Consider the following 20,949-nt stretch of genomic DNA (forward strand, 5'->3'; position numbering starts at 1 on the left):
TTCTTCGCCGTCTATTGCGGATTTGCGGGTGCTGCAGATGTTCCCTTGGTCGTTGCCACGTGTTATATATATATATATATATATATTCCCACTCGAACAAACGCATACAAGATGATACGTGGAAGATTCAAAATGACGATCTCCATCGTCCTTGGCAATCAAGTGGACGTGACATGGGCGTGAACCAAAGAAAGACTTGTTCTTTCTCCTTTCATTATCTATATGCTTCATTTTGACATGAATTTTTAGGTTGGACTCACAAAAAAAATAATCATTTATCTTAAGAGATAATATATTAATCATATGCAAATTGTTTGAAAGAAGGTCTTCATAATAATATTTTTAGACGATTATGTTTGGTCAAATTTATTTTTTTTCATTTCATTTTTCTGAGCCTTTTATTTATTTATTTTATTGTTTTTATATAATGTTTTTTTAATTCCTTCGACATTAAAGAAAAAGAAAGAGGGCGATGCTTCTTAAATAAATGCGACAATTGGAATTACATAAAATGACATTATAAATGTGAAATGTTCTACCTCGGGATTTCCATTTGAGGGATTGCCAATCCTGTACACGTGTCAAGTCCGGTCTACGGCCAAGCAAGGCTGCAAGTCTAACCTAATTCTCCGGTCACCAAATCTGGAATCCCTCCGCTGTTCAACTCCTCCTCTCTTCCTCGCACGCCCCTACATTTCCTCTCCGCTGTCCCCCTCACCACCCCGAGACTTGTCCGAAACGCCACGCTTCTCTCCGTTGCTGTGGTCTGGCCGCCGTCCGCAGCTCCCGAGTGTGCAGGAGAGAGAGGGGGAGATGGTGTTCAAGGGGCGCTTCTTCTCCTCCTCTAAGAAGTCGGACTCCTCCTCCAGCCCCGACGGATCCAATAGCCCCGGCGGCTCCACCTTCGGTTCCCCCTCCACCGCCCGATCCGACAAGAAAAAGTCCAAATCCAACGCCGCCCCCGCCGCCGCTTCCCCCCGCCATACCCTCATCAAGGACGCCGTCGAGAAGCATCACCTGCAGCACCAGCAAAAGAAGAAGGATAAGGATGCGAAAGATTCCAAGGGGAAGGATACCGCCCATGCTTCCTCCCCCAAGCCTTCCCCTGCGGCCGCCACTGCCGCTGCCGACGGCGGCTCGTCGCCCGCCAAGCTCCGTAAAGGGGCGGCGGTGGGCAAGGAAGGGGCTGGGCCGGCGGCAGCCCTCTCCCCCATCCTGGTATCCTCGCTCGGTCTCAACCGGATAAAAACTAGATCCGGGCCTTTGCCGCAGGAAGGCCTCCGTGGAGAGCACAGGATGTCGGGCCTCGGGAGTAGCAACTTGTCGAGAACCACTGGCTCTGCCTCAGCATATGTTTCGTCCACTTCGATGGCTAGAACAGGGGTTGACAGTGGTGGTGCGAAGAAGGACGGTAAGACCCTAGACAAGGTGCCCGAGTCGTGTACCAGTTCTTGGGCTGATCACGGTGGGGGTGGTGCCAAGCAGTGGTTCACAGCCAGCATGGATGCACCATTCGGGTGGCAGGGTAAATAATTTCAACCTTTTGCTTTTCAGATGGATACGTCTATGTAGCATTGAAATTATTGTTGACATGACCTTTTTGGGTGTTAGTGTTAATATCTTAGTTATCCAATCTATGAACAATGGATGTATATTGGTTATCATAATAAATTTACCATGTTCCAATCTTTCGCCTACAATTGTAAATAAATATGCAAATTTGTTCAGATATGCTTGCATGTGATATTATTTCGGCTAATTCCAATAAGAATACTTGATCGTAGTCATGAGGTCGAATATTTTCATCACTGCCAATAGACCTAATTATTTTTCCCTTGCAGGAAAAGCTGATCTACCATGGAATAAATATGAGGATTTAAGTAATAATACTACATTTGCTTCGGAAGCAGAGGTTGGACATCAGTTACATTTTGTGTTTTAAAGCACAATTAGTATTCATGTCTTGCCATGTATCACTTCATATAAGATTTTTGATTGAGGTGTGAATAATGGTTTTAATTGTTTGCTCTTACAGTCACCATATGATGCTTGTGAAACTCCTAAGGAGTCTGAATCTCCTCGCTTTAAAGAAATAATGCAGGCTACTAGTGTGCCCAGGAAGAAGTTTCCTGGAGATGTTAAAAGTTACTCACATGAGCTGAGCTCCAAAGGAGTACGACCATTTCCATTTTGGAAGCCTAGAAGTGCATACAATTTGAAGGTGATTACAGTCTTCATTGAAACTCTTCTTTGAGAAATTCCTTCCTGAATGTTCTATTCATATAAGCTTGGAAATTTTTGGATAGGATGGTTATGTACTTCTAATGTGCTGTACAGGAAGTCTTGAAAGTTATTCAGGTGAAATTCGAGAAAGCAAAGGATGAGGTAAACTCGGATCTGGCTATTTTTGCTGGTGATTTGGTTAGTATAATGGAGAAAAATCTAGAAAGCCATCCTGAGTGGAAAGAAATCTTAGAAGATTTGTTGATACTTGCTCGGAGCTGTTGTGTTATGTCACCCGGGGAATTCTGGCTTCAGTGTGAAGGCTTAGTTCAGGATTTGGATGATCATCGCCAGGAGCTTCCCTCAGGAATGCTAAAGAAGCTTCATACACACATGCTCTTTATCCTTACTAGATGCACTAGATTACTTCAATTTCACAAGGAAAGTGGTTTTGCTGAGGATGAGATATCTATGGATCCAGGATCCAAGAAATTGCATTCTGCTGAGGTAGCATCAGTACCAGCAAAAGATAGTAAACATATGTTTATGAAGGCTGAAAAGAACTCTGTGGAAACAGTTGTTTCAAGGAGGTCCTATAGTCAAGAACAATACAACTTAAAATGGAAAAGAAGCCAGGAGATAAAGCCTGTCGATTTCTTCTCACAGCTTGACGTTGCAAAGGATGATTCCCCTTCTTCCAGAGAACGCATGGCTTCTTGGAAACCTCTACCATCACCTGCACCAAAGGACAAAAAAAAGTCTATACCCCTTATTGATGAATCACCCAATGGGAAGGTCGAATGCTCACAACTGAGAGCGACTTTAGATAAAGGCTTGATCACCACTGATCCTCCTAAGCAAACTAGTTCTGTTCATGCCTCTGTGAATCAATCTGTTCCTTCCAAGCATCAGCACAATGTTTCATGGGGCTTTTGGTCAGATCAGCAGAGTATTTCTGAAGAAGGATCAATTATGTGTCGTATCTGTGAGGAGTATGTTCCTACTTCGTTTGTGGAGGAACACTCAAAAGTTTGTGCTGTTGCAGATAGATGTGACCAAAAAGGTTTTAGTGTTGACGAGCGTCTCATCAGAATAGCCGAGACTCTAGAGAAGATGGTAGAGTCCTATAAACAGAAAGATCTTCCTAATGTTCTTGGAAGCCCGGATGTAGCAAATATCTCTAGGACAAGTTTGATTGAAGAATCAGATATTCCTTATCCAAAGTTAAGTGATTGGTCCCGGCTAGGTTCGGCTGATATGCTTGACTCTCTTCATGAGACTGAAAATACTCTTCTTTTCGATGACCTAAAAAATCTGTCATCAATGACTTGCAAGACTCGTTTTGGTTCAAAGTCTGATCAAGGAATGACTACCTCATCAGCAGGCAGCATGACTCCCCGATCGCCTATAATGACACCAAGGGCTAGCCATATTGACATGCTTTTGACAGGGAAGAATGCTACTTCTGAGTGTGAGGATCTCCCGCAGGTGGTTATTATCTAATGAATGCAATATGTTCATTCTTTTAAACATTTGCACTGGTACCCATTCTTCATGTCTGCTTTCTAACAATTAGCTTAATTGACAAATTATGTTTTTCAGGTTTATTATTTTTACTTGTATTATGAATCTAAACACTCACATATAAATGTACATGCATTTATGTTATACATGTATTATTTTGCCCGTCTTTGTTAGCAAATCAGGATTCTTTTTCTTAATCTTTTTGAAATTTGCTTTTGTTGCCTATGATGCATGCAAGCTGTGCCTACTATTTGCATGTGGTCTGATGTATTTGTTATTATTCACTCATCTGATCATCTTATTCTAGGAAAGGGAGGATTTTCAGAAATTTCTAATTGGCAACTTATCCATTATTATGACACATAATATCTCGTAACGATGCTTAATTTAGATGTATAAGCTTATTTTATTTGCTGTTGAAGTATATATTGCTATTACTTTGTACTGCTTTAACAGTTTTACTTTCCATTTACTTATAGTATTTCTCTGAATTCGGTCATGTTTTCATATCTCAATCTTAACTAGGAACTGAATTTGTCTATTTCTGTTGTTTTGTAAATTAAGGTATGGCCTGATATTATTGGAAAATTAGTATGAAAAGTTGTAGATTTCATTGTCAGTTTGTGTAAACATGGCAGTCCCTTTTAAGTCACTTCAAGTAGTGAATTGATTGATCCAATTTTAAAGCATTGATAATTTGAGGAATACAAACTCCTTCATTCAATTGTAAAAGCATGATGCTGTTGTTGGATTCTCCAACTGCATTTGTTTGCAGCTACAGATTGTTTATGACTAAGCATGTCATTCATCAGGGGTGCTCAATTTTCTCTGAATGATGCAGATGATTGAACTTGCTGATATTGCTCGATGCATAGCAAATACTCTGGTGGATGAAGAAAAATCCTTGAACTATTTAGTTTCATGTTTGGAAGATCTACAAGAAGTTATGAACCGTCGGAAGCTTGAAGCACTTACAGTGCAGACATTTGGAACCCGTATAGAGAAGCTCCATCGGTAGGTAGATCTATCGATTGTCATAAGAGTGTCAACTTTTTTTGTTTTCTCATTTTTTTCTCAGAAGTTTAATTGCATGCATGCATGCATTCAAGAAAGATTAATATGCTCTGGAATTTGGATGTTTTTTCAATTCCGCCAAGGCATTCTGTATTCTCTTGTTCTCTCACCTCTTATGATCATGACTGCTCTTTACCTTTTGCTATGTGCCATCCTATAGTGAGAAGTACTTGCAGCTTTGCGATACAGTAACTTCGCTTGACATGGAAAAGGTTGAGGCAACAAGTACTATGATGGATGAAGAAGATGATGTAGTTCACAGCTTGCAAGCAAGTCCTGTTCACGCTACCACTAAGGATCGAACATCTATAGATGATTTTGAAATTATTAAGCCCATCAGCCGTGGGGCATATGGTCGGGTTTTCTTGGCCAAGAAACGAACTACAGGAGATCTCTTTGCAATAAAGGTACTGAGTGATGCCTGAAGTTGTCAGGTTTTTTTTTTCCTGAGGTCAGCTCTAATGATTGTGTACTATCACGAGTGTTTTTTGGTTGCTTCTTATGTTGATCTTGTATCTATGGAATTTTGTTGTTATCATGTCTTATACAGACCTTTCCTATATCCATCTAGGGCCTTTCTATTTTTTGAAGTGGTTACACTGACTGCATCAATATCAAGCCTGAGATACTTACCCTGAGATAGCACCAGATGATGATTGCTTTGGAATTTCCTTAAATCTAATCCTTGAAATGACAGGTTAATTTAGAATATCAAGTACTGAGTGACATGTAGAAATTGAGAAAAATGAATATCTTGAAATCCTCGAGGGTTTTGGTTGGTAGTGACTATGCATAACCAAATATATTAAAACGATGGCGTGTTTTCTCGTTGATGTAATTACACAATTTTCTTTTTGCTGCAACCTTTAATGCGTGATCTTTTTCGTTTGGGTTTTCTAACTAAGAAAATTCATTCCACGGGTGTTGGACTTTTTACTTCCTATATTTTTATCCATGCTTGTTATTGCTTACCATCATTCAGTTTTTATTATTACACTCATTGAGTGTGTTTGACCAGACCTGTTGATCCCATGGGGTACCTTCATACAGTTAATCATTACATATAGAGTTTCCATGTTGATAGACATTTGTCTGGGCATAGTGGGAATGCATACCACTACTTAATTGCAGCTTGTCCTTTTCAATTGTATCTACATGGCTTAGTTTATGTGCAGGGTCATGTGGTTTATATATGTTTCATGAATTCATGACCTATCACAGTATGCAGAGTACATTATGTGCTATCATGAGCCACTATATCTTAACAGACATGTACTTTTAAGTTTTAGCCAAGGTTATAATCTTAAATGTTAAATAATTATAAATGTAGCTTAATCATATTAAAAAGCTTAATTTCCATGTTACCCTTCAATTTACAATGTGGTACAACTACAAGCCATAAACAGCAAGAAGCTATAATGTGTGGTATAGACAAAAAGGTACGTATATAGTTCATCTTTTTGTTGAAAATCTGGATGCACAAAGGTTATTTTGGACCTTTTGTTCCTGGAAATAAAATTATATACCTTCACGAACTCCAGACGTACTTCAGGAATGTATCCTTAAGAAATTTAGAACAATGTACCATTTCGTTAGTGAGGATGTGCATGCTAAATGGTTATTTTCCATTCATACACACATGCCTTTTCAAATTATTATAAGAGGGAGAATTCTTAATTGAAGTGATCAGAGCCAATAGATCTGGAAGCATCGAAAATTGTGGGTGTTTGTTATGAAGATATATTCTTTTCACTGCTGAGTTTCTGCTAATGTGAACGAATGGTCATCAAGACTTGTTTACAAAATTTCTGTTCTTGATGCATCTTTGTACTTAACCAAGAGTAATATGCTTTGTCTCCTTTTAGTTCCGTTGTGCTTCAATTTTCCTTTTTTGTTGTGGTTGTTCCCTAATTCAATACAATGCTTATTGTTTGGCCATAGAGTGATGAATCGTGATCAAGGAGTCTCATATATCCTTTTGTCATTCTATCATATGCATTGTGCATATTGTAATTTTGCCTCAAGTAAACAATACTTTTCATCATATCCTGAGGCGATATTTAATATACTTCCATAGCTGATTCATGTTCTGAAATTCTCTCTCTTCTATCTCATTTGTAACTCCTATTGTTATTATTGTAATTTTCCAGATTCAATTTTGGTTTTGAGATGTACTTTGGTCTATACTTTTTAATTTTTTTCGGATGGTTACATTCTTGTTATTCACAAGTCCTGTTGTGTATATTTTCTTAGTTTGTTATGGTGAAAATTCCATCCAATTTTTTTCAGGTTCTAAAAAAGGCAGATATGATCCGCAAAAATGCTGTTGAGAGTATATTGGCTGAACGTAACATTCTTATTACAGTTCGCAATCCTTTTGTGGTGAGCAATTTTTCTGAAGTTTATATCCTTATACTGAAGTTATCTAGAAGTTTATATCCTTATACTGAAGTTCTCTAACTTTTATCTCACTGGAATGCTTGTTGTGCAAGGTTCGGTTTTTTTATTCTTTTACTTCTCGGGAGAATTTATATCTTGTGATGGAATACTTGAATGGGGGAGATTTGTATTCATTACTGAGGAATTTAGGTTGCTTGGATGAAGATGTTGCTCGAATTTACATCGCCGAAGTTGTACGTTATTCTTTGAGAATTATTTCCTGCATCTGCAATTTTTTTTTGTCCTACTGTAACTGGAGAATAATTTTGCAGGTCCTTGCACTGGAATACCTACATTCATTGCGTGTAGTGCATCGTGATCTGAAGCCAGACAATCTGTTGATTGCTCATGATGGTCACATTAAGGTATTGAAGCTACATACTTTGCATGTGTTTTTAGTAGTTCTGTGGTGACTTTTCCCCATATACTTTGAAGTATTTCACTAAATAATAACATTTTGAAATGACAGTGATCCAATCTTTTCTTGCATGGGTCATGGGTCTGTGGTTTAAGGACTGGTCAATCTATGATTGATCTATGACCGCATTCGGTCAAAGAGTTCATAGCTAGTCTGGAGAGCTCCTGTCTGGTGGTCGATGGTAGGCAAGCGATATTTGCATGAGGGGTGAAAAAGAACTATTGTGGTTGTGGTGGTGGACTTAGTGTTTGATTTTGAGAAAGATGGTTTGGCAGCTTAAGGCCGCCCAATCACTGGTGGAGGCAGACTGGAGTGCAGGCTAGGAACCATGACAAACTAAGTATGAAAGGAAATAAAATCCTTTCTGGATGTGAACAGTATATAGTATATAATATACATTGCATCCACTTTGAAGATTTTTTAACCCACAAAAATAGCTAACCGAACAATTCAGTTTTTCAATTGGTTCAGTCACCTGCCCTGATTTTGATTAATTATGATTGTTTAAAGGATCAGGTATAATAATCACTGAACCATGTATAAGCTCTGAAGCTAGTTGGTCAATATTGACATGCTTGACTCAATTGGGTCTTGAAGCACTGCAAGAAAGTGTAGCCTAACGTAGACTGAATTGCAATAAACTTTTGTGTCTCTTTGCCTAAGGTTTTTAATTTCGAATAATATCGCCCATACCGGGCGGTACATACCGGTCTGCTAGCAGACCGTACACGGATCGCTCGCTACTGGACGGTACCGTCGATTGAGAATTGAGGGAGAAGAAAGAAGAGGAAGAAGGGGAAGAAAGAATAGGGAGAAGAAGAGAACCTGGAGATCGGGGTTGCTCTCCCTCCTCATCCGTTGGCGACTTCTCATCTGCGCGGGGGAAGAGTCCTCGGCGACGTTGCCCTACGTAGGGAGAAGAGAGGCGACGTCGCAGATTATATATATATATATATATATATATATATATATATATATATATATATATATATATATGTATGTATGTATGTATGTGTGTGCCGAGCGGTATACCGAAATATATCGTTCGGTTTACAGTACCGTACCGTACTAAGCGAATCTTGAAACTTCGGTACGGTACGAAATTTCAATCTTTGTCTTTGTCTATGGCAATAAGTGCAATCTTGTATTGGACCCTTGTTGGTCCCAAGTCGAACTGGTATGTATTGCCCGTGTTGGTGTACCAAGTATTGGTACATCGGTATAGAGGAAGAAAAAGGAGAAGAGGAAAGAAGAAGTGGAAGCGATGAAGGGAGTGGAAGAGAAAGAGGAAGAAGGAAGAGGATTGCATGAAAGGTGGTAAGTAGCACATGGCGAGTCAGACAATGGTGGTCAGGCAAAAGACAGTGGTTGAGCAAAGGCGGCAACTGGGAGATAGAGAAGGACAAGACAGTGTATGTATTTGTGTGTGTGTGTTAGCTGATATTTGTGTTATGCTATGTTAGCTTCACAATTATTGACAGTTTAAAGATTTTTTCCAATATCTGAACATTATCTGATTTTTAACTTATGAATGCATTCCTTGTGTTAAACTTTGCTTTCTCCATCTGCTTCAAGATTTATCCCATGTCTGATAACTATGAAGATTGGTCCAGGTTATATAGCCAAAATTAATTTAAAAATGTGTCTCCTGCCACTGCTTTTCTGGTGAAATTTGGCTTTACATGGCATGCAATATTATCTCTGATGAAGAAAATTGTTGCTAGGTTCTTTTACTTGAAAATTAAGTAATATATTGGTGGTATTCTCTGATGACTCCCACCAACCTAGCTGAAAGCCTGAAACCAGTCAAGTATTAGTGAATGGCTTTCAGGTTTTGCATGTACACATTATAGGTGACGTAGGACAGTCTAGCTGATTTGTAGCTGCAAATATTGTTGATTCAGTCAATGCATGGTGGATGTGGAATTATAGTTGAGTCTAACAGAGCGATCAGTTCAAGGAAAGGTGGGCAAGCTTTTCATTTCAGAATTCTTGGTGGCCAAGCTTCCATTTCAGAAAATTCCAGTATATTCCTTCCATCTAATCTTCTATATGTGGCTATCAGATCCCTCACTTTTGGCCTAGTGCTTAAAAGTTCACTTGTATTTCTATCCCATGTATTCATTGAGTTTGCTTCAATCTTTTTATTATAATCTTAGTGCAAATGTGTCTGAATTGAAACAACTGAGACCTGGTTCAGCCTCATTCTTTGGTGTCTTTAATTGCACCACATCATCTTTAATTTGCACAAATTAGTTATATAGTTGTTAAATTACCTATGCACTCCTGGGGACAAACCTATCAATTCCAGGAGTAAGGCTAGGCACATAGGTCTTGGCACAAGTGTCAAATTAATGCAGTCAAGTCACTGTTCCGATTTAACTAATGCATTTTTGTTATAAAAGCTTCATATTAATTTTAGAAAAATAGCATTTGATTGTTCCTCGACTCTAATGGCTGTGATATTAACATTTTAAAATTCTCAGTAGATATGTTATGGTTTGTCGAGTAATTAAACTGAAAAACAAACATGAAAAAACTAGCATATAGCGTTGTTATCTCATAGTGGCACATGTTTATATTGCATGCATATGCAATTATATGTGGAGATATGCTTGCTTGTTTATGTGCATATATGGTAGTCAAGGTGAGGATATCTAAGTTTCTGTGGCATGCATACTGCCTAGGCACTAGCTCATGTGTCATCTGTGTCGAGATTCTGCTTATCGATTTATTTAAACTTTACTAAACTTTGCACCTGTGGTATACATGATCATGTTCTCGTATTGGATTATGTATCTTAATCATTCAAAAGATTAGATCAAAACTTTTATCATATTTTTTTCTCACTTTCTCTACATACACATTGATACCTGCACATGCATTTATGAATATCGGTATATGCATTGCTCTCTCAATAATTGTAATTGTTGGAACATAAGGTTCTTTATATTACAAAATATACATATTACTGAACATGCTTCAAACCTTATTCTTCTTGATACTGTTCTCATTGTTCTTATCTTTTTTGGTCCTGGCAGTTGACCGACTTTGGTCTTTCCAAGGTTGGTCTCATTAACAGTACGGATGATCTATCTGGCCCTGCTGTTAGTGGAACATCATTATTTGGAGAAGACGAACCCCAGATATCTTCATCTGAGCAATTGAATCAGCGAGAATGTCGGAAGAAACGGTCTGCTGTTGGTACACCCGATTATTTAGCACCAGAGATACTTCTAGGAACAGGACATGGTCTGTAGTCTGTACAAGCTATGCAATATTTGGTGACATTCATACTATTTGGTTGTTTCTGGTCACTAAAAATATCACATCTGCAGGTGCAAGTGCTGATTGGTGGTCAGTTGGTGTCATTCTCTTTGAGCTTATTGTTGGAATTCCACCCTTCAATGCAGAACATCCTCAGGTTCTATAAAATCCAGATACTTTGTATCCTTATTTTAGCTCATTCAGATGAATCCAAATACTTTGTATCCTTATTTTAGCTCAATCAGATGTGACAAGGGGGAAAAAAATAATGAGCCTGACTATTAAAGCATTTTATGACTATAGATACCCTGAAAAGAAATATCATCATAAGATGGTCTTGATAAATTCACATGCCTCGTACACAGATGCAAAACTAATTACTAAAATTCACAGAATTGTTGCTTTCCTGACTGCATGAAGAAGCTCTCACTTATTCTTTTAATGTGGATTGGGCTTTCCAAGGTAACTAACTATTTGTGTTTGTTTATCAGTGAACTTGGGTGGGTTCGATAGCTAAATTGTTACAAGTGGTGCATAAACAGAGTGATCTGCTGATCCGCTGTTTAATTTTGCCACAGTCTACCAGTGTACATGTGCCAGGAGAAACTTTTAGGGATTTAAAAAGTACAAATATTAATTCAGCTGTTCCTAGGGGTGATTGTTTGATTAACAAAAGTAGGAAAGTGTTAGTACTAGGTATTACTTCATCAATAGCACTAACTACCATAATAATAATATATGCAAGCTCTTGTGGCCCTAAGGCATCCCACATTTTATATGTTGTCCTTAAGGTCTGTCTTCCACAGTATCGCGGATGCAAGGATAGAACTCTGAAACCACTGAGTGGTGATTTTTAACATGAATGTAGTCTGTGCAACAACTGCATGAAGTTGCCATTTATAATGATGGGATCTGTTTTTATATGTGTTCTTACTAGGATGCAAATATATGATCAGAACATTTCATCTAAGATGCAAATATATGATCAGAACATTTCATCTAAAAGTAGGAATTGCTAAAAGAGATAAACTAATCGGGTCAATGCATGATCCAGTTTATTGATCAGCCTTTTTGTTTTGTTAAATTATTTGCATTTTGATGTACATTACATAGCTGGAAAAAGAATTCTTTACTGATATTTTTTAAATATTATTAAATTTAAAATGTCTGTCTCCCTATAGGTTTTGCTGAATATTTTTTAAAGACTATTAAATTTAAATTAATTAAGTTTTTTGCCTGTTATTTGCTTTCATATCTGAAGAAGGAAATGATGACCCATTTGGATTTACATAATTAAGATTTTTAAAAGGAGAAAGCCTCCTGAATAGACCTGAAACTCTGTTGAAGTATGCTATCAGAACTGAACCATCAATCACCTCAATTGGCATATGATATGATCAGTTTTCATCTTCTTCAATCTTTTATTGATATAGTACACTATAAATAGCAACACTTAATCTCTTTGTATTTGATGAACTGATTATGGAATAACAACGTTGAATTCCCTTCTGCATCTTAAAAGCCTGGGTTACACTTAATTAGTTTTGATACCTTTTCTTCTTCATTGTAATTTTTATTTGTTAATTACCAATTTCTCTCTGATGGTTGATTATATTTGTAGAAAATTTTTGACAATATTCTGAATCGTAAAATACCTTGGCCTGGAGTACCTGAAGAAATGAGCTTTGACGCCCAAGATCTTATTGACAAGTAAGAGATAATTCTTTTTTGTGCTTTTCAATGTGCATGCTGTTGTATTTACCTAGTGCATTGGATCAAGCAAAATTTTAGTTGACTTGCATATGACAATTGTTGTTTTAGTTGCATAGTTTCTCTTTTTGAAATTGCTTAGTTTTTGCATTTAATAATCTTGTATTGTCTTTGATGCCTTTTACATATGGCTTCTTTTTCAGTGTGTATTTGATTTTTGTTGCCCTGACTGCCTGACTTACATGTGCCCATCATATCTAGGGCACGAAGCTTCTTAATTTGCTTTGTCTTTCTCATATACTCTAAAGATGCTCATGGGATTTTTCCTTGTTCCCAGAGTATGTTTAATGATCAAGAATAGTAATTGTTAAAAAAATATTTCAGTTATCATATCTTTAGATCTCATTGTTATTTGACATCACATGGTCATTCATAATTAATGCTTTTAACTTTTTAAATAGATTAAGTATTGAAATTCATGAGTTGATACTTTATTAATAAAACTTTTATTGCCAAAATTCCAAAACTTTAGCAAGAAATCATGCGAAATCATTTATTGTCCTTGTATGATATATTCATTAACTGGTGAAGTCTCTGAAGCTCTATTGTTTCACATTGTTTATGAGTCCAAGTCAACTGGAATCATGTAGCTTCAGAATAGTCAGTGTCCTGCCTTTTATATATAGTGGTTCACCTGATAAGTCTTTCTTTTTGTTCTTGATCTTTATTACATTGTTTTTACTAGATCAGTAAGTAGGGAAATAAGATTTCCAGATCTCTACAAAAGAGTTTTTACTGGATTTGGTAAATTAGGAAACTAGGACTGACTAGCCCCTTTGGAGAGGTTTTATTAGTTTGGTAAGGTGGAATCAAGGTTTTAGAATCTCGGTCAATGCCAATACTAGTTGATGGTTGGGTTGGCATGATGCTGGATAGCTTGACATACTGACCCCAATTGTAGGTCGATGCCACCGGACTAGAGAGAGAGGGAGAGAAGAGGGGAGAAAGTGGAGGAGGAGGTGGTGGAGGATAAGAGGACGAGGAGGAGGTGGAGGCAGAGGAAGAAAAGGCAGAAGAGGAGGAGGAGCCTTATCAATAGGAGGTGAAGACAGTGATTTGGATGAGGAGGAGATGGTGGCAACATGAAGGGGTGGACATGGCAGCTATGACATCGTGGGAAGTAGGTGACAGCAAAACTGGGAAAGAAAGAAAGCATAGAGAGAGCATATGAGAGGTCAGTTGTTAAAGAAAAATATAAAGAAGTCGGTAGCAGCACCAGACAGCTATTTATCATCTGGTAAGCCTAGCTATCTAATGACTAGCTATCTTGTGAAATAGAGCGGGCTGCAAAATTTATTTTTTTCACTTTATTTATTTTGTACAGAAATATTCAAGCAAATCAATGAATTCTACATCAAGCAAAGCACAATGACTACTCACATAATCTTCACCACAATATGGACCTTACACCACCACCATTGCTAATCAAACATTAGATTAAGCCTTAACAGAGGCATTTAACTATGAAAATATTGTATCATAATTATGTCATAGTTTAGTGAGAACATAATATAGTTAGCAAACTATGAAGCATGGATACAGACATTGACATAAACACAAAAATATGTGGACATGCTAACACCGCAGGTCATGTAAAACAGTAAAAGTAGGACAGATCTCTCCATGGTCGAGGCACTAATGCATGTATATTTTTATATGTTGTCATTTCATACTTTGAGAAAGATAAACAATATAAATGAATCAGCACAACAACCATTAACATATGTAGGATATGTTGACAAAAGAACTTCAACATAAGTTTATTAGATCAAGGGGTAAATTAGAAGTCCAGAATACATACACCCATGGTTTGTAATACCATACCATACCGCTCGGTATGGGCAGTACATATCGGTTCGATAGAAGATCGATACGGGCGGTACATCAGTACACCTTAGTGTATCATGTGTCGGTATGTTCGGTACAGCTTGGTACGTACCGTACTGATGGCTGATCGATGTATCGGTACGATACGGTATTTAGAACCTTGCATCAGTGATTGCAAAAGGCGCTCGGGCGCTCGCCTAGGCGCTTGGGCGAGGCGAGGCGAGGCCCGAGCGCCTCGCTAATGTCCTAGGCGGCGCACTTCAAACAGGTGCCGCCTGGGCGCTCGCCCGAGCCCAGGCGCTGGGCGCTTCGGGCGAGCGCCTGGGTAAACCAAGGCGACTGAACCAGAATTTTAGGTCTGGTTCGGCCCTGGTTCGGTTGTTAGTTGGTTCAATCGAACCAACTAAACCGATATAACCCCAACCCTAATCCTAACCCTAACCCAACACTAACCTGCTGCCGCTGCCGCTCTCGATCCCGATCCCGATCGCGATCTCGTCGCTCGCTGCCGCTGCTCCCGCTGCCGCTGCTCGCCGCTGTCGCTGCTCGCGCCTCCCGCGAGCCTTCCCGCTGCTCACGCCTCCTGCGAGCCCTCTCGCTGCTGGCGCCTCCTGCGAGCCCTCCCGCGAGCCCTCCCGCTGCTCGCGCCTCCCGCGAGCCCTCTCGCTGCTCGCGTCTCCTGCGAGCCCTCCCGCGAGCCTTCCCGCTGCTCGCGCCTCCCTCGAGCCCTCCCGCTGCTCACGCCTCCCGCGAGCCCTCCCGATGCTCGCGCCTCCCGCGAGCCCTCTCGCCTCCTGCGAGCCCTCCCGCGAGCCTTCCCGCTGCTCGCGCCTCCTTCGAGGCCTCCCGCTGCTCGCGCCTTCCGCTCCCTTTCCCGCTGCCGCTGCTGCTGCTGTTGCCGCTGTCGCCGCTCACTGCTGCTGCTGCCGCCGCTCGCCTCTGCTTCCTCGTTTCTCCATCAGGCTCAGTATACTCTTAATATTAAGTTTATTTGAATTTTGAAATGATTAATTTTCTGTTAATAGATTAATAATATATTATTTTGATTTTAATGTTGTTAATTTTTATTTATTTGAAATTATTGTTATAATTATATTATATATTTTTATAATTTAGCGCCTCGCTTCGCTCGGGCGAGCGCCTAGCGCCTCGGGCGTTTGTGGACCTTGGCGCCTAGCGCTTTTTAAATCACTGCCTTGCATACACCTGCTTATATTCAACACGCCCTGAAACCTTTTGTATATGAATTAGGTGTACCTGCATATATGTATACACAAACAAATGCTGATGGTATCAATCCTTATATAATTTAAACTTTCGGACAAGTATTGGTGTCCGATAGAGATAGGCATTTGAAGTGCCCATGTTTCATTCATGGTGAACCATCTCTAATTTCCCACAGTGGAAATCTGAATAAACAAATTTGAATTAGTGTTGCATGGACATATTTGCAAGAAAATGAGATGGTTAATAAAAAAAGAAAACATTACTAGATACACCAGACTGCCCTATTTTAAGTGGTCTGCGACCCAGTTGATGGTTGGACTGGTAAATACCAGCCAAACCATACTGAACCGGATGTAGTTAAAAAGTAAAAACCTTTGCTTTGACACTATTAAAAATTAAAATCACCCAAAAAGGATAACCGAGCATTACTTTTTTCTGTCCTTTTATTTTCTCCGTTTGTTTATCAGTGAACTCTTTTCTGAAGCAGATATGACTGAATTCTTCCATACAAACAAGATCCCAGATTAAAAAATCAGTATCCGTTGTTGATATCATATTTTGTCAGATAACTCTAAGTTTGATTCTTTTTTCTGCTGAAAATAGTTTCTGCAACTAGCTTTATTAGGTCCTATCTGATCTTGGCCTTTTTTCTCTTGAGTTACTAGATTAACAGTTGGTATCTATTGCATTATAGTATAAACTTATTGTAAGAATCCTGCTGTTATTCCATCTGATAAAAATTACAGCAAACATTAAATTCTATGGAACCCTTATGGATCCTAAAGAAACTCCACCCAGATATTGCGGGGCTCTTCAAACTGGTCCTGCACCGTATGCACCCAAACCCAGGTTATACTTTTTTGTTACCCAAACTAGATTCTTTCTGCAATTGATACATGGACAAGAATATATTTTTGAACAGTTGAATTTGTGGATTGCTATATCAAACTAGTTAAAAGATCCCGTTGATCTTCTTTTGCTGGTAGAACAACGTCTACCATGTATAGCAGGTCTCTTCTGACTGGCCTTGCATTATATACACTGAACCTACTGTTCCAAACTAAATTGAACGAACAATATAAACATGGACAAGACAAGCTGTAGACTGCTAAGGGTTTGATTGCTAGCTGTTTTGCATTTTCATATCAAACAAGATTTGTGTCAGTATAAAGGTACTGTACTATTCTGTTTTTTCATTGTCTGGTCTTGGAGACTTGATCTTTGCACACGAATATGATATTATGTTGATTTTCTGCTGTTGCCAACTTCCTTGCAGATTATTGACCGAAGATCCTCATCAAAGACTTGGAGCGAAAGGTGCATCAGAAGTATGTTGTCTTTATGTAGCCACTATAATTTATGGCTGCATGTCTTTAGTTTATGCATACCAAGCTCCATCTTCTTGATGTTTACTCAAATATAATTTTCTAGGTCAAGCAACATGTGTTTTTCAAAGATATTAATTGGGACACACTTGCAAGGCAGAAGGTGATGCCAATTATTGTCTTCCTATTTGCCTTTCTGTACACTAAAATGAGTCTGCTAATGCTGCTACTTTTGCAGGCTGCATTTGTTCCTTCATCTGATAATGCACTTGATACGAGTTACTTCACCAGTCGTTATTCTTGGAACCCATCAGACGAACAGATATATGAAGCCAGTGAATTTGAAGATTCAAGTGATAATGGAAGCATAAGTGGAAACAGTAGTTGTTTAAGCAACCACCATGATGAAATAGTATGAAATTGTGCTTGTGGTTTTATTTTTTTATTTGGTGAATTTATTCAAGAAAATAATGGTTTTATTTTCTTTTTGCTGACTAGTCAATCTTTCTACTAATGTTTACCAATTATGCTTTTGTATTGGAATATTCAAATTTTCTATTGCAAAGAATGTTGATCTTTTTTGTTTTAATCATGACAAACAGGTTGATGAGTGTGGAGGCCTTGCTGAGTTTGATTCTGGCTCATCTGTCAATTATTCATTTAGTAACTTTTCTTTCAAGGTAACTTCAGCTCAATCATATTATTTTCTTCTATTGTTGATTACTTTCAGTCAAAGTTTCTGACACTACAAGTAACTTAGGCAGTCTTGGGCATAAGATTATTTACTCCAAAGATAGTCGAAAACAATAGAATTAAGAAAGCAATTCTATAGATTCATTCAAAGAAGATATTGTGAGATGATGTGCTACAATCATGCAGCAGCGGTAGAGGAACTGCAAATAGTAGTTGCGGATAGGCATATGTTGAACATCTGTTAAAAAGATTAGGTTAATTAACTTGATGAGTGAAACCCCAAAAAGTTTGAAGTAAAGAGAGAAGAATAAAGCATGCAAATTGCACTACAACAAAATTTGTTGATCTTTAATATTTTTGGTCTAGTGCAATTATCTGAAAGCTTCTACAGGTTTCCCCTTTTGTTGACCTTAAAGAAAAGAAAAACAAGTTTTTCCATTGTTAACTGTGGATACAAAAAAGGATGCTACATTTAGAAGTCCATATGTAGGCTTCAAGAATTTGAATGGGGGTTTACATGTTTTAAATGTGTTAAAAGTTTATATGTAGTGTTTGGGCCTGTCCTACTGTCTCAAGCCTCAAGAAGTGGTCATGCTACTTATCACTTTATTGTAGTATCACAACAGGTGATGAGTTCAAATTTAGCACTCTTAATACTTCCCTTTCCCTTTGATCTTTAACCCGGGTCTTTTTCTGGATTCTGTTAACCTTTGACTTATGTCACTTATCATACAATTTGATTCACATGCCAAGCCCATTGATCCTTCATCTGGTCTGCATGTGATCAGGGATGTTAGATCATATGTCTAATTGTGGCCTTCTCTCACTTTGGCTATCAGGAAAGTGATCACCCAACTTTCTGTTTTATCAAAATGAGGAAGACAGCATTCAATTTGTAGAATATGTATGGTTGTTAATTGTGGTGGATGGATTCTGCCGATGAGATGCCCCAAGCATTATTTCTTAGTTGTGCTTTACAATTTGCTTTACTTATGACTTTTTCTTGGGTATGGTTAGAGATGAATATTCCAGGTTGGCACTAACCTAGAATCACATGACATCCTTCAAGTATTATACTTTGCAACATTTACTTTTTTAATTGTTTTAATTCTAAGAATTCAAGACAACTATTTGTAAAGTGCTAGAATTAGTCAGCCTAAGGTAAAGATTCAAGTTCATAATTCTTGTACTAGAAGCATCATTTTATAGATGATATGCTAACTGCTATATAGAGAGATATCTTAAATGCAAATGTGTTGTGAGCCTTCAATTCCTGGAGTACTCTCATCACATTTGGCTTTCAACAATAATTGCTGGCCAATATATTGTGTACTGTCTTGCTGTTGTGTTGTGTTTTGCTGTCTCCGGGTTCCTACACAGGGGTTTAGCCAAGTACTTTTTGAAAACCTGGTCTGGACATTACTTATGTTTGAGATATATTTGTATCAATCTTGACTTCTAAAGCACCATAGCAGTTATACGTGTTTGCTCTCCTGGAGTTATGGCATGCTTGAAGAGCTTAAGAAACTTGTCAGTTTGCCATATGCCATTAGAAGTAAAAGGGATTCATTCTCTCTTAAAAACTGTCCAGTAAATATTTCCTCAATATTCAAGCTCTTTTGATGCCCTCAGAACCCTAAACTGTAATGAAAAAAGAAAAAACATGTGATTATTGTTGTACAGCATGTGCTTCATAATTGTCGCTTAAAAAACCAGGCATTAAAATTGCCCTTCTATGGTGAAAGCTCTTCAAGTATCAAGAATTTCTTGAAAATTACTACAAAATTTGCTGCTGCAACATCCAAGTGCATCATTATGTAGCAGATGACACCAGTTTCAGTAGGTAATCTTAATCAATAGTATCTTGTTGGAAACAAGGGAATGGCAACAGCCATGTTGACTTGGTAATCAGTCATGATTAATTTGTTGGTTTGGACTTTTATCAAAGAGTCAGGACATTGCGTTGGCAAATGAATACATCCATTTAGCTTCCACAAAGTTAAAGTGTAATCTACATAAATATGCTTCTTATAAATCTGCATCAGAGAGATTTGGCATTAAGGTTTAGTGAGGATAATAAAATAAGCTAAATTTCATACCATTCGAAGAAGAGCCATTTATATTCTTTTTTACTTGTTTTCTGCATTTTCCGTTAACTTGATCCTGAACTCTCTTGTCTTTGTTGATTAGAACCTGTCACAGCTTGCATCGATCAACTATGATTTGCTCAGCAAGGGTTGGAAGGAGGATCCACAGCCAAAATCTGAAACTTAAGTTGTATTGCTTTTGCAAGTTGTTTCATTCGAACAATCTCATAAAAATCTTCGTGTCTCATGTACATCTTGTAAATGTAAGTGAAAAACAGCACATAAAAATTCAGATTTGTTTCATTACTGCTTGTTTATTCTTGATCTTGTTTTCTACTCTTCCAGAGACATAGGCTCAGGACAACTACAGGCTGGTGTTCTTCACCTTGTAGACCACTGCTCCAATGGCTGCCTACAATTTTAGTGGAGTGATCAGTCCTTTCTGATTCTGTATCATTCATTCTCCATGAATGGCTTTGCCCATGAAATTGCCTATGGCATGGAACAACAATTCAAGCTGGGAAATTGCAAATATTCCCTTTGACTGGTGATGCCCCGGCAACTAGTGACAATGGTCTGGCAGTCTTGTGCCTAATCTACTTGTACGTGAGTGTTAATTTGCCTGTATGCCAAGAGAGAGGAGTTTTCTGTTGAACAAGGAAGAAGAGTGAAGGCTGGTCCTTGTGGCTTATAGCAGTTATTCTGTGTGGATGCATGTCCCAATTTGTATTTGCTAATTTATTCATGTTTGCATTCTCTGCATCGATGCATGTTATGTTATGAGCTGTGTCTTTAGATAGAGTTGATCTTTTGCTTATGCACCTGAGTGTGCTGTGTGCCTGGTGCACGATTTGGTTTCTTTGCACGTGAGGGAGTGCCTAATGTTCATGTTTCAACTATCACCTGCTTTTGTCAGTTACGTTCATGATTTTTCTTCCTTTATTTCCCTTGTGTGGTGCAGTGAAATTTTTGCGCAAGGTTCTGTCAACGGACCATCTCTGTGCTGATAAAATTATCTTTATGAGATAGAGATTTGTTTCCATTGTCACATGAACTTTGGTCTCCATTTTAACAT

General features: G+C 38.3%; 1 protein-coding gene across 1 annotated transcript; it reads left to right on the forward strand.

Annotated features, from left to right (window-relative positions):
- Positions 1-552: 552 nt before the first annotated feature.
- LOC135654367 (probable serine/threonine protein kinase IREH1) lies at positions 553-20,636 on the forward strand. Its single transcript, XM_065175596.1, has 18 exons — positions 553-1,525; positions 1,842-1,912; positions 2,036-2,221; positions 2,338-3,711; positions 4,589-4,761; positions 4,982-5,228; positions 7,111-7,203; positions 7,314-7,454; positions 7,533-7,625; positions 10,720-10,930; positions 11,017-11,102; positions 12,567-12,655; positions 17,046-17,097; positions 17,201-17,257; positions 17,333-17,506; positions 17,697-17,774; positions 19,978-20,137; positions 20,220-20,636. The coding sequence occupies exons 1-17, from the start codon at positions 814-816 to the stop codon at positions 20,059-20,061; spliced, it is 3,921 nt and encodes a 1,306-aa protein (XP_065031668.1). The 5' UTR covers positions 553-813; the 3' UTR covers positions 20,062-20,137; positions 20,220-20,636.
- The last annotated feature ends 313 nt before the right edge of the window (positions 20,637-20,949 follow it).

The sequence above is a fragment of the Musa acuminata genome, unplaced genomic scaffold (assembly GCF_036884655.1).
Source record: "Musa acuminata AAA Group cultivar baxijiao unplaced genomic scaffold, Cavendish_Baxijiao_AAA HiC_scaffold_61, whole genome shotgun sequence".
NCBI classification, from domain to species: domain Eukaryota; kingdom Viridiplantae; phylum Streptophyta; class Magnoliopsida; order Zingiberales; family Musaceae; genus Musa; species Musa acuminata.

Excerpts from the sequence above, each read along its gene's own strand:
- LOC135654367 (XM_065175596.1), top strand. The coding sequence starts at position 814 with ATGGTGTTCAAGGGGCGCTTCTTCTCCTCCTCTAAGAAGTCGGACTCC. Across the intron at positions 7,455-7,532 it reads GAATTTACATCGCCGAAGTT|GTCCTTGCACTGGAATACCT; the intron begins GTACGTTATTCT and ends ATAATTTTGCAG. Across the intron at positions 17,258-17,332 it reads ACACACTTGCAAGGCAGAAG|GCTGCATTTGTTCCTTCATC; the intron begins GTGATGCCAATT and ends CTACTTTTGCAG.